This window comes from Prunus mume, linkage group LG7, assembly GCF_029339155.1.
Source record: "Prunus mume cultivar Tortuosa linkage group LG7, ASM2933915v1, whole genome shotgun sequence".
NCBI lineage: Eukaryota > Viridiplantae > Streptophyta > Magnoliopsida > Rosales > Rosaceae > Prunus > Prunus mume.
Genome location: NC_142704.1, coordinates 11,472,771 through 11,486,802, shown reverse-complemented (window position 1 = coordinate 11,486,802; position 14,032 = coordinate 11,472,771). Strand labels below are relative to the sequence as shown.

The 14,032-nt window shown below is 35.8% G+C and overlaps 1 protein-coding gene across 2 annotated transcripts; it reads left to right on the top strand.

The window, feature by feature from the left end:
- Positions 1–4,505: 4,505 nt before the first annotated feature.
- On the top strand, positions 4,506–8,930 carry LOC103336602 (sucrose-phosphatase 2-like). Of its 2 annotated transcripts, XR_016121920.1 has the most exons (9): positions 4,506–4,762; positions 4,873–5,178; positions 5,497–5,598; positions 6,077–6,271; positions 6,384–6,674; positions 7,473–7,659; positions 8,139–8,185; positions 8,304–8,471; positions 8,632–8,930. XR_016121920.1 is itself a non-coding variant. In XM_008239660.3 (8 exons), the coding sequence occupies exons 1-8, from the start codon at positions 4,700–4,702 to the stop codon at positions 8,394–8,396; spliced, it is 1,284 nt and encodes a 427-aa protein (XP_008237882.2). In that variant the 5' UTR covers positions 4,506–4,699; the 3' UTR covers positions 8,397–8,630. The 2 variants fall into 2 exon arrangements, 1 of the variants encoding a protein (XP_008237882.2); XM_008239660.3 differs by lacking the exon at positions 8,632–8,930 and having other exon boundaries at positions 8,304–8,630.
- The last annotated feature ends 5,102 nt before the right edge of the window (positions 8,931–14,032 follow it).

Here is a 14,032-nt window from a genome sequence, read left to right as displayed (position 1 = left end):
TCATGACAACTCTTCGATTTCATTACCCCTTTTTGGATCCACCTCTTGTTTAATATCTTTCTGCTTCTTTGGTAGAACCTTAGATCCGAAAAAGGAAACTTACAGAAAAGCCAGAGAAAGGGAGAAAAGGAAATTCATTTCATTTCATTTCTACCTCTCAAGCAAAAGAGAAAGAGGGTTTATACAATTCCTGATTGTGGGCAGCTGGCTATGATCTAGCAAAGGTTCTAACAAAATTCCTACAAATGCGGAAAGGCCAAAGTTGTTATTCTGTGGAGATTTAGCTAGGTGATACTAAGGTGATAGTAAGTGGGCTGTAAAGAGCATTAGGCCCAAATGAGGTTGGGTCCTAACATTCCCACCTGCTTAAGAACAGCCATGACCTCAAGGCTGAAAAGATGGAAAATGTTGTTGGAGAACTGAATCATCTTCCTAGGTTGCATCCTCTTCAAGAAGGCCTCCTACTGAATGAGCTAGCGAGCAACCAGTTTATTCTGGCGCTTGAAAATTCCCCTGTTCAACACCTTAGCTGGCACCTGGCAACTACCCCAGCGGATAGAGGAGGTAGGGTGGGAGACGAAGTGACATGGGCACCCACCTTCTTTTTTAGCAAAGATACATGGAACATATTATGAAGTTTGAAGTTGCCAGGCATCTGTAATTTGTGAAGGAAGTTGAGGTTCCACCTCAAAACTAATTGGCAATGAGGGGAATAGCCCAACTCCTTATAAACCCAGGCTAGGTCCCTTAACATTTCAATGTGGGGCAAACACTCTCAACACGCCCCCACACGTGTGGCGAACTTTCAAGCCTAACACGTGAACAACACATATTGGGTGACGTGGAAGCACATGTGGCCGTTGGGCCCAACACGTGAAGCCTTGCTCTGATATCATGAAGGAAGTTGAGGTTCCACCCCAAAACCAATTGGCAATGAGGGGAGTAGCCCAACTCCTTATAAACCCAGGCTAGGTCCCTTAACATTTCAATGTGGGATAAACACTCTCAACAATTTGTAGGCTACCGAACCCACCCGAGAAAGCACCTGAAATGGACCATAGTATCTGGGAGACAGTTGGGGATTACGAATGGTCGCCTGACGATACGATTGTAGGCGACAAAAACCCAGTCGCCAAGTTGAAACTCCTATTTAGTACGGTGTCAATCGGCGAAATGTTTCATCAGTTGTTGAGCTACTTGCAAGTGAGATGGAGTTGGCGAAGAATGGTGTCCTTGTCCTGGAGTGTAGTATTCACGGCGTCAACTGCGGAAGTGCCGGGAATGTAAGATTGAATAGTTGGAGGTGGTTTCCCATAGATGGCTTCATGAGGTTGAATGGCAGAATGGTATGTAGTATTATACCACTATTCGGCCCATAGGAGCCATGTGGACCAGCTAGTGGGTTTATCCCCTGCAAAACAACGCAAATAATGCTCAAGGGTACGGTTCAAGACCTCAGTTTGGCCATTGGACTGGGGATGATATGCAGAGTTGTGGCAAAGCTTGGTCCTCTGTGAGTGAAAGAAGGCTGTCCAAAACTGGCTCAGGAAAGTAGGATCACGGTCACTCACTATGGTGTGAGGTAGACCGTGAAGACGAAAAATCTCCTTGATAAAGAGTTGAGCCACCTGAGCAGCTGTGTGAGGGTGTTTGAGAGCTACGAAATGGCCATATTTCGGCTGTGTAAAGGCAATGGAACTACACCACCATATAATAATAGGAAGGGGGATAAAACAGCACCATTCCAAATTACAGTACGAAAAATAAATTAAATAACCACGAATAGACATATGACAGAGAATAAGAAAGTTTGCATGTCATCGTAGTAGTAAAGTGAGAGTAGACATATGACAAAGAGGAGATAGAGAAATAACAACATAGTGTTTAGCTGGAAAAATTTAGAGGTAAAGAAAAGAAACTATCGTGCTGATAACATGTTATAAAATAGGCAGAGTATGAAAGTACCACTGAATATTAGGGTGGAATTGTATTTGCTCGTGTGGTTTTACACTGATAGAATTTTCTCACTTAGATAAAGCTTTCTAACTCTCAAATTTCTCTCTCTCTTTTCTGTTCGGATTGGTGTCTCTTAAAAGCGTGAAGATTGCCTTTATTTATATGCAGATGATATATGCTTCATAACTAAGCATTCATTCTAAAACATTAACTCATAATTGCTTCTTACTATTTGTGAATAGTGACTAAGCCTATAAGTCTTCTTCTTTTTTCTTTTGGTAAATACTACGAGATGTCCTCACACCCAAAAGGTGGAATTAATCCTCGCTTTGGATTCAACTTGCCCCTGACTACAAAGTATTTCCAACGAGTTTTGATGCCTATAAATCTTCAACTTCCCGTAAAACATGGTATTTCACACAATATTGCTTCTCATTTTCAATATGTGTGCCATCCATCATTTACAACAGAGGGCAAATTGAAATTCAGGGGAGCAACACTTTAAACTTGAATTTATTAAAGGGTTATTATCACAAATGGTCCATGAGGTTTGCCAAATTATCACATTTGGTCATTTATGTTTTTTCTGACATTCTTGGTCCCTTATATTATACCTCACACATCAATTTGGTGCCACCGTCACGTTCCATCAAAAATTTTCTTTAGATTGCTGACATGGACGCCAAATAGATTAAACATTTTAGGTTTTATTATAAATTGTGAAATTATCACCTTTGGTCGTTTATTTTTATTTTTGTTGACATTATTGGTCCTTTATATTTTTTTTAAAAAATAGTTTAACATTTAAAATATTTTAGAAAAAATTTAATTAAAAAAAGAGAAAATTTTCAAAACATAATTTGTTTTTTTTATTCAAATCCACTTGACATGTTATTATTGGACATGTAAACTCTATATACATGTCACGTTAAATATGTTAGGTTATGTTGAAATTTATGTTAAATTGATGAAAATTTCAAAAGAACCTCACGGATTTGACGTGGCATATATGTGGAGCCTACATGTTCAATAATAACATGTCAAGTGGATTTGAAAAAAAAAACATTTATGTTTTTAAACTTTTCTCTTTTTTTAAATTTTTTAAAACAAAATATTTTAAATGTTAAACTAATTTTTAAAGGGTTTACGGTTTTTCAACAAAACCTAACGGATTTTACACGACATGTATGTGAAGCAAACATGTCCATTAATAACATGCCAAGTGGATTTGAATAAAAAATGTATGTTTTGAAAATTTTCTCTCTTTTTAAAAATAATTTTTAAAAGATTTTAAATGTTAAACTTTTTTTATTATTATTATAAACATTTCTTCATTTAGATCCACTTGACATTTTCTCATTGGCTATGTGTGCACCACATATGTGTCATGTTAGTAATTTAATAAAAAAAAAATTAATAAAATCTCATGGTGGGATCAAATTGATGTGTGAGGTGTAACATAAGGACCAATAATGTCAAAAAATATATATAAAGTTCCAAAGGTGATAATTTTGCAAACCTCAAAGACTGTTTGTGATAAAACTCAAAATATTTAAAACATTGTTTAATCCACATAGAATCCACATCAGCAATCTAACTGAAAATTTTGACGGAACGTGACAGCAGGATCAAATTGATGTGTGAGGTATAACATAAATAGGGGTGGTTACGGTTCGGTAACCGCGAATTTTTACTCAAACCGCAAACCGACCGACTATTTGAGGTTTGGTGATTTTTGAAACCGCAAACCGACCGCGTTTTACGGTTTAAAACCGCAAGTTCTCAAGCATTCACAAAAATATAAATTCACAACCTAAATAAATAAATACACAACCTCAATTTCTCAAACATATATAAATTCACAATCTCCTCAACTTCTCAAGCATTCACAACCTAAGAAAATTAAAGTTACAATTCCAAGCATTCCAATTAAAGTTAAATTTCTCAAGCATTCCAATTCCAAATCCTTTAAAGTTATAAACCAAAAGGAAAATGTAAAGCAAAATGAATTAAAGTTACAACAAAAAAGAAAAATCCAATTCAAAGTTAATTAATATTACAAACTAAAAGGAAAATGCAATGCACCAATGTTACAAACTCAAGTGTTGGTGGTGAGTGGATTTGAAGAATCTCGTTGTGTTGTTTGAGCACCAATGATATTTATAAATAAAACAACATAGTTTAGTACATTTTATTATAAGAAGAAGCATAAATAACATTAGCATAAATAAACTGATTACTTACAAGTTGTCATATGTTCTATTTTCTTGTAAAATTCAACTTCATCATTCGTGCGGTTATACTTTGCGGTTTGCGGTAACGCAAGTTTTGAAAATCAAATACATCAGAATCGCAAATGCAGTTCGGTTCTTAATACCGCAAATACGGTTCGGTTTACGCGATTGCGGTTTCATTGCGGTAAATTATCGGTTAGTTTTTGCGGTTTTTTGATTTTTCGGTTTAAAATGCCACCCCTAAACATAAATGACCAATAATATCAAAAAAAAAAAAACAAAACCCATAAATGACCAAAAGTGATAATTTGACAAACCTCATGCACCATTTGTGATAAAAAGCCCTTATCAAAAGTTGGAAGGACAAAGTTTGATGTTTTCCTCTTTTGACAAAGATGGTTCTGTACAGATTATGTGTTCAATTTCAACCAACAAAGCGATGAATCTCGTCTAATTGTGTAACAATACAGAACTCTGTGAGCCAAGGCGCCCAACCCAATCAAACCCACATGAACTCTCGTCTCAATGGCTCTGCTCGTCTCATGCTAGTCTCAGATCTTGATTACACCATGGTACATTTTCACACTTACATTCCTTCATTAGCTAATGCTTTATTTCCTATAACAATAATTAAAAAGAGAGAGAAAAACAAATGGGTTTGTGATTCTGATACTGTTTTCAGGTGGATCATGATGAGCCTGAAAATCTCTCTCTTCTGAGGTTCAACGCGCTGTGGGAAGCAAATTACCGCCATGATTCTCTGCTGGTATTTTCAACCGGAAGATCACCAATCACTTACAAACCATTGAGGAATGAGAAACCATTGCTAACGCCTGATATAACAATCATGTCTGTGGGAACTGAGATTATGTATGGTTATGGTGAGGCTATGGCTCCTGATAATGGGTGGAAGCAAAATCTGAATCACAAGTGGGATAGAGACGTTGTTGTTGAGGAAACTAATAAATTTCCTCAACTTACTCCACAGGTACTTTTCCTTTGATAAGGTTATTATTATTATTTTTTTTTTTTTTTTGGGTACCATTTTTAAGGGGGCAATTAAACTTTGGTCCTCCACACTGGAAGGAGAAATACCCTAAACCCATAGCTAGTCGGTTCGGTAGCCCCTAGTTTAGATACATAACGTGGCATGCTGATATGATGTATTGAATCGAAGCAAAGAAGGGTCATGATTCTCACATTGTAACTAGTGTGAGCACGATATAAGTTCTTATATTTACCAGTTAAAGGTAAAGACTTGTATGTATTTCGAAATTTGATGCCCCCATATATGAGATTATTGCAGGAAGAGGGAGAGCAACGACCTCACAAGGTTAGCTTTTATGTAGAGAAGGTTGTGGCATCGGAGATAATGAATGTTTTATCACAACGGTTGGAGAAACGTGGGGTAAGAGTACATTTTATTTTCTTTATAAACCTCATGGCTAGAGCATTGACAGTTTCATTTTGAAGTGCTACTGGCAGACTCTTACTGAAATTTTTTTCTTATATTTCTCACTGATACTACTCATTATCCAAATTGGCTATTTTATAGATATTCATTCGAAGATCATCACTACAAAAAATCACTTGAATCCAATATCATTTGACCATGCAATTGAAATATTTAAATTTTAGTATTTTCTTGAAGCACCGTATTCATTGATTTTGTAGGACACAATTGGATGTTGAAATGGTTTATGATTTGTCCAATTTTTTGCAAGGATGATCTATGGATCTAGACTTAAAAAATAGATTGTTTGAATCGTTGAAAAAAAATTCTTAGGGGACCCTAAAGGGTGTCCCTCAAATAAAATTACTACTTGAATGCATCTTTTCTCAATGTCAGTGATATCTGTTTCTGATCTTCATATATATTTGGCCAGTTAGATGTGAAGATAATTTATAGCAGTGGGATTGCTTTGGACGTTTTACCAAAAGGGGCGGGCAAAGGGCAAGCTCTTGCATATTTGTTGAAGAAATTCAAACTTGAGGGGAAGCTTCCCAACAACACTCTGGTTTGTGGTGACTCTGGAAATGATGCCGAACTATTCAGTCTTCCTGAAGTGTATGGTGTGATGGTCTGTAAGTTATAAACATTGCCTATTTCGTTTTGTTTGGATAATAATATTCTTAAATTATTTGTAAGGAAAATATTTGAATTGTATGGTCATGATGTCAAACGTCACGCAGGTCAGTAATGCAAAAGAAGAATTGTTGCAGTGGTATGCAGAAAATGCACACAGAAATCCCAACATACTTCATGCAACAGAGAGATGTGCAGCTGGGATAATACAAGCCATTGGAAATTTTCATCTGGGTCCAAATGTATCTCCAAGAGATTTCAAAGATTTCCAAAAGTGCAAAGTGAAGAATTTTAGTCCTGCACATGAGGTTGTAAAGTTCTATTTGTTTTATGAGAGATGGCGGCGTGCAGAAGTGGAGAAATCTGAGCAGTATTTTCAAAACTTGAAATCAGTCTTTGTAAGTGTCATTTCTAATGTTTTTTCTCCTTCTATATGCAAAACTTAAAAACAGTCTTGCCGTGTCATTTGGTCTTTTAATTCTCCAAGCACCTGAATTCTTTCAACCTAAATTTTTAGCCTTGAATACTCAGGGTGTCTTGGTCACGTGCAGTTAAGGTTGCAATGCTGTAGTAATACCCGATGCTGCAGGAGTTGAAGATTTAGCGCTGATTAATGAATATATGTGAAAAAATGTGTTTAATGATGAATGACCAAACCGAAAAGTGAAAAAGGAAAGGTTAGACCAGTAGCCATGAATGCAGTTGATTAGCTAGGAATATGACCCTAGACTGGGAATGACCGCAGATAGTTCGGATATGGTTTCTTTTCAAAAGTTTTTGATTTAAATCTTTAGTACTGGAATCGTTGCACGACCATTTTATGCTTGCCAACTTATATTGAAGACTTATGCTTTTAGAGAATGAAATTTGTACCGTTAAGGATTTTGCTATGTTTCCCTAACAGCTTTCAATTCTGAATACACCAAAAACTTTCTTTTCTAGACAATATTTGAACTTCCACTTATGATCGACTCCACCTTCCCTTAGACTTAACCTAAAGCTGACGAGGCTTCAGTCTCAGAGATTTGGTTGAATTATCAGATCTTGAAGTGCTAATCGTTTCTTCTCTTTCTTTTTTTTTGGGGCTTTCTGTACTTTGTAGAAGTTGACCGAATATTTTGGTGCTGTTGCAGTTGTGTTTTGGTAGATTGCATCCTTTCTCATTTTGGTTTTGCTATTTTTCCCCAATTCTTTAGCACCCATTAGCTATCTTTGTCCATCCCTTGGGAGTTGAGCTACCTATCCACCAGTGCATGGATGCAATGGCAAAGTCGTATGGAGATAAGCAGGGAAAACAGTTTTGGACATGGGTGGATCGATTATCCTCAGCTCAAATTGGCTCAGACACATGGCTTGTGAAGTTTGATAAGTGGGAATTGAATGGTGAGATTGCCTTTCTGGCACAATAAGTAGATTTATTCAAAGAATAGAGAAAAAGTAATACATATTCTATTAGTTTAACTGGTGGCTAATTATTGCAACAGATAAAAAAATGGTGGCTAGTCAATAGGTAAATATCTGAATAAAGGACGAATCTCCAAACATCAATCAAAGCTGAGAGAAAAAAGATAATGAAAAGTGTTTACTATTCAACCTGTGTATGAGCTCTATTAGTTCTGAAGCTAGGCAGAGTTCCTTTGTCTGTCCCAATAGATTAATAATTTTCCTTTTCAGCTCATTTCCTTGAAACCTCTCATTGGACTCTCATCAAGGGGGCAACTAAATTCGTGAATGATAGAATTGTTTTTTGAATTCCCCATGCCCCTTAGATAACAGATATTGTCTTTGTCATTATGTCATTTAAACTAAAAATTCTTTATTTCACTGATTTGTATTGATGAGACATTGATTGATTGTTGCAGATGATGAGCGGCGATGCTCTCTGACTACAGTCCTGATGAGTTCAAAGGTACAACCTTAGCTGGGTGTTTCCTTCCTTTTAAAGTCATGTCCCTTGTTAATTTGGTAACGTTGAGAGATCTTAATGTGGTAATTGTCTTACTCATGATCTGTTGTGGCTTCACTAGTCAGAGGTACCGGATGCTTATACTTGGCTGCACATGCATCAAACATGGTTCGATGGTGTAGAACTTAAAGAACCAGAAAGATGGGTATTCTAGGTTCCTAATGAGATCAGCATCTATTTTTCGCAACCCCAATAAATGATACTGATTATATTCAACTGACTTATGAAGGCAAGTTCAGGGTGCAGCTAGAGCTTGCCCCTAGCTGTTCCTGCGGCAGCTAGGGTTTGCTCCTCAGGGTCTTCTTACTTTCATTTATAGAAACTTCAAGTTATTCACTGATCTTTCACCAGTTTCTTAATAATTTTGCTTTTCATGTGATTGTTTTTAGGTGGGGCTCTGATTCCGTATTGCTTACACATTCCATACTGCATGCTGTTTCTTAAAGAATTCAGTAGCCCTTTCCACGTTTTCTGGTCGTGCAAAGACAAATGCAACTCGCTAGGTCAAAGGAACATGATGATTTAAGATTGAAGATTAATTTGGATTGTAAGTCAATTGCAAAATCATGAGTACTGAGTATATAGATACACTAAGGTGCTCTCTTACAAAATCTTATGCATTAAATACTACATTCAGTTGTGGTAATTTAATTCCCAAGCAATTGAAGAACCCAGAAACTTAGATGAATGTTTGCCAGGATTGTTAAGTAACCAGTATCTGCCAGGGCCACAGGTAGGAGAAGTGAGACAGTGATTGGTTTTGTGCCCCTGCAAGAAATTAGTAGAAACAGGATTACATATAGTATATTGAATTGCAAATGTTAGAATTCTCTACTGGAAGGTGTAGAGCGAAAAAGATAAGTCCGTTATGATTCATGACTTCCGGGTTTGTGGTCATGCTCACGGATGGGGCAGCTAATGATGAAAGAACTTCACTCTTTGTTGTGCAATAATACTATTAGGCTCTGGAATACATTCCAATGACGCATTTAAGGTGGATATTTTGTTATTGTTTTTCCATTGATTTTTTTATCTGTTTTTATACATCATGTAGAAAAATAGTGACTTTGAACATATCCCCTTGGTTTATATTTGCCTTGTAGTTCAAATGAAAGTAAAATAGTGAGCATTTGGAGACAGGTAATATATTCCATTGCATTATGTGCAGAACTTGAATGACCATCATGCCTTTATTTCCTCCTCCTTTTTTCTTGCCATATTGTTTAGATCAAAGATTTTGTGCAAAAGAATCCCTTCATGTGTTATTATGATGTTATCTTTTTTATTTCTGTTGCAACTTTTTGGGTGGGAAATTGAGACAAGAAGAACACCACCACCACCACCACCACACACACCAAACACCACCCCCCAACCCCCTCTTCTCCAAAAGGGTATTTTAAGATTCTGTTTACATTGTGCGTCAGTTTGGTTGGCTTGTTATAATGCTCAGGATGACATTTTGTCTACAGAAGTTTCCAATCCTGACTGTTCTCTGACATACATGCCCTGTACTTCTGTAATTTCTGGTTGATAGAATTATTTATATACCGAAAAAGTGTGTAGTTACTGATATTACCTTTTGGATAATGATTTCCTCACATCAATTTTATCTACTTACACTACTTTTTTTTAGTTATAAAATATATTGTAAGTGGATAAAATTGGAGTGGGGAATCCACTCTAGCTTTTTTGTTTTCCCCTTTCTTTTGATGGATGGGAAAGCCTCATTTAAACTAAATTAGAAAGTATAACAGAACACACAAGATCCTTTAATGCAGGGGCGTAACAGCCTTTGAAACAGGCAATCAGCTAGACCAATGTACAAACAACAATAAAGGCATGTTAACATACGTGGGGTGGGACTGGAATGCGAGTCCTTCACATTCCGGATTACCCCTTTGTTTATTTGCATAATGGGAAAGAAAGGCAAAGCGGGCCCCACATAAAATCAAGGGTCTAATTCCTGGGAATTGAATTCCGGAGGGAGGGGAGGTAGGTTGGGTAGGGATGGATCAGAATGAGTTTTTTTTGGTACCCAAAATTGCCCTCATATTTCATATTTCAGATGTTTTTTCGTCTTTAACTTATTTATATTTAGATATATTGGAAGTAAATAACTAAACTTATAAAAATGGTTTCTTTTATAAATTTTGAATTCAATTTATCTATATATATAAAGCAAAAGGTAGAGAATGATGAAACATTCAAAATACCAGAAAATGCCCTTGGTTAATACAAGCATTAAGAATTGAAATTATTAATTAAATGAGAATAATAGGGTAAATTCACACTTTTTGTATTTAAAAAAATTAAAATTAAAAGAAAAATCAGATAATAGATTCGATTTTTATAGAACACAATTACCCATTATTATTTTTAATTCTAAAATAAAATTAAATTAAAAAACTCTCTCGCAGGCGCAGAGAGGCTATATGAAAAAGTTGTTTATTATTAGATAACACAGCTTTTGTCATTTGCTCTTTTTTTTTTTTTTTAATAAACAAGAACTTCGGTATGACAGCCATTTTAGCATTTGACATTGCAAAAACAAGTTATGTTGGAATTAGTAAGTGTTATGTAATATAGCCTTGTGAAAGGAAATTTTCTTATTAAAAAAAAAAACATCGAACTATGGTTCACGGTTCAAGCTGCTTGCTTGGTATGGTAACCAAGTCCGCAAGGAAAGGAGCATCAACCATGAAATCCACATGGATGGTAAATGAATCACTCTTGGACCCACCCTCGCCATCTGCAATGGATAATATATGGGAAGAGATATTTTTTTTACAGGTGAAAGAAAAGATGGATGAGCGCTCAGATTTTTGGGGGAAGGGGACGTGCTGAGAAGGAAGGAGAATGAAGAAAGAAAAAAACAATTGTTAGAGACGTTAAGTTGAAGTTAGTCAACTTGGGGCTTTTTTTTCATTTTTGATTAGGAGTAAATTTGGTTTTTATTTTAAAGATGATGTGTATAATTTATATCCCTTAAATTAAATTTTAATGAAGTGGTATGCGGAGGACAAAAGTCCCAGATCATGATAGATAAAATTAAAGTAGAGGATCCAGATCCGCTAACTAGAGCCTAGAGGAAAAAACCTGAATATGTTTTAGAAGGCTATTGGTACTCATTAAATCCATCCATGCTCTAAGCTTCAAGTTGTGCTTCCATGCGTGATCTTAGAACCGTGTCCATATATCCAATTCCGCAACTATAGATTACAGCTTTTGGAGAGATAACTTTTTTTCTTTTCTTTTTTTTCCGGAAAAAGATAAGGAAATTCGTTGATAACAAGACCAATTATATAGAATTGAAGAACAACAAAGCGCCAACAAGGGTTGGTTGAGTTGATAAGAAGCGTTTTCTTCACTAGCAAGGTCTAAGTTTGAGTTCTGTTGCCGACAATCCTTCTTGTTGGGTAATCTATAAAAACTAAAAAAAGGGCTAAGATTCTCGTTGTAAGTCCTCAAAGAGACCTTAGTATGTCATAGCCCTATGAGATAGCCTCCCCTCCTCCTAGACTTTTTTTCACCCCAAAAAAAAAAGAACAAAGCTCCTTACCAGAGGGTTCCAACCAAATTCAAATACACATGAAGCACTGAGGCTAGAAAACAATGAGAAAAACAAACACAATGGAACTTGGGATTAAAAAAAAAATATTAAACTTATATATTTGCCTTCTTTCAAATATAGTCCACTATGTATTAACTTCTTAAAAGTCCAAAAAAAATCCAATTATTTATGAATGGCTAAAAGTCACTTTTGGTCCATGTAGTTTGGTAGTTCAACCACTTTTAACCCTGTTGTTTCAATTTCGTCAATTTTGCCATTGTAGTTTCGTATATGTAGCAATTCAAGGACAAGTTAGTATTTTTGTCACTTTCTTTGACGTTGCAAGAAGCAATTTCGTCAACCTAAAACCCTTGAGCGTAAAATATCATCTGAAACACTCCCAATTTCATATTAGTGACCGAAATTCAATCACAAATCTCAATTTTTGAAGAACTCGAAACCCAAATGGCCAATTTCGAGCCATAAGAAGTGATCCTAGTTTTTTCATCGAGTCAGGGTAGAGACCAAAGGTCTTGAATGACCGATCCAGCAGAACAACTCAAAAGATAAAGAACAACTTTATCCTGACTAGATGGATAAAGAAGTATCAAAAGAACAACTCTATGAAGAGCATATCTAATTATATTAGTGTCTATAATTTATTTCTTTTGCGTAATACTAATCGATAGAGCCTTATTGGTAAGTGCTACAAGATCTCCTACATTAGAACCTATGGTTATGGACCCAAATCCATTAGTATGGAAAATTTTCTTTTCCAAGTGAAATCCCCTAGTGTATGAAAGAGTGAAAAAATACTTTCGTTGTTGTGGAATAAGAAGCCTTCATATCTTAATGCATGTATTTAATTTATTCAGACCTATTAGAGCGGGATCCACTTTTTTGGGAATATGAGTCAAAGCAATAACAAGAATATTTCTAGTGGAACATCTTCCACAATCCCTGGAGAGATAGTTCACTAATAGACCGAGGGATAAGTAACTCAACTCATTCACATCTAGATCATGAATATGTGGAATCCATATTATGCAAGGAGACATTGCTTTTGCTAATTCAATTTGAAGGGTGATATAAAATCGGTCTTTTTATGGCATCATATCCATAGTTAGTGCATTCATCATAGTTAGAAGCTCTAGCTCCCTATCAAAGTCACGGTCGTCACTATCATCAATATCGTCCCTATCATCAATATTGTCCCCATCATCAATATCGTCACTATCATCAACGAGAAAACCCTTGGGCTTGTTATCTATGAACTTGTTCAGAAATACTGTAATAAAAGCTACATAGGAGTTTGTCGTTAAGTATTTGACCAAATAAGATAATCCAGTTCCTAGAGAACCTATCACTAAAATACCCCTAGAGAGGGATAGGGCTAAGCGGAGCGAAAAGGGTTTTCCATGAAATGGGAAATGAAAACTATTAGCCCCATAGGAGATTTGTGAATAAGTGATTGTCTGATAATGAGCAAGGAATGCATGTCTTTCTGCTAAACATGATGTATTGAACTCATAATTCATTAGATACTTTTTATGAATGTCAACTAAGTATCGTAAGTAAATTGCTCCCAGTTGTTCAATCATTTGATAACCATAGTCATTCTTTGATAAATACTCACTATGAGCCAGACTCAATTGAATTTGATCAATCCTTTTTTCTGTCGTTAATGTGGAGAACTGAACTGAGACTTATCTTTCTTTATCATCAATCGAATTACTCTTCGAGGCCAAGGATTCTATTTTATCATCAATCCAATCACTGTTCGCGTTTTTTCTTTTTCTTATCAATCAATAGATCTCTTTGCTTGTATAACTTAGATGTCTTGTATTTCTCGAAAAAGCAATTCGATTGATGGGATTTGGTATGATACTTATGAAATCGATGATATCAATGAGATTGATATTCAAATATTTCCTCTTAGAAAGTATTGATTTGACCCCATAAGCGAGACCACCACCCCATAGCACGTTGCCGACAGAAGCTTTTACGCTCAAAGGTGTTGGGTTGACGAAATTGCCCCCATATATTTTCATTTTGATAATATATGGCTTTTGGTTGCATTTAATATGTATTTGTCTTAAGTTAAAGCTTATTGGAAATTGCAAAGGGCTTGTAGCTCAAATAGTTAAGAACATTTACTCTTGTTTAAGGTTCAATTTTCCCTCCCCCAATATCGCTTGTATCCAAAGAATTTTTTTAAAATGATTGGAAATTAGTCAATT

Bases quoted from the DNA above. Each gene is read 5' to 3' on its own strand.
- LOC103336602 (XM_008239660.3), top strand. From the start codon at position 4,700: ATGAACTCTCGTCTCAATGGCTCTGCTCGTCTCATGCTAGTCTCAGAT. The intron at 5,599-6,076 runs GTAAGAGTACAT...ATATTTGGCCAG, and splicing joins AACGGTTGGAGAAACGTGGG to TTAGATGTGAAGATAATTTA. The intron at 6,675-7,472 runs GTAAGTGTCATT...CCAATTCTTTAG, and splicing joins AAAACTTGAAATCAGTCTTT to CACCCATTAGCTATCTTTGT.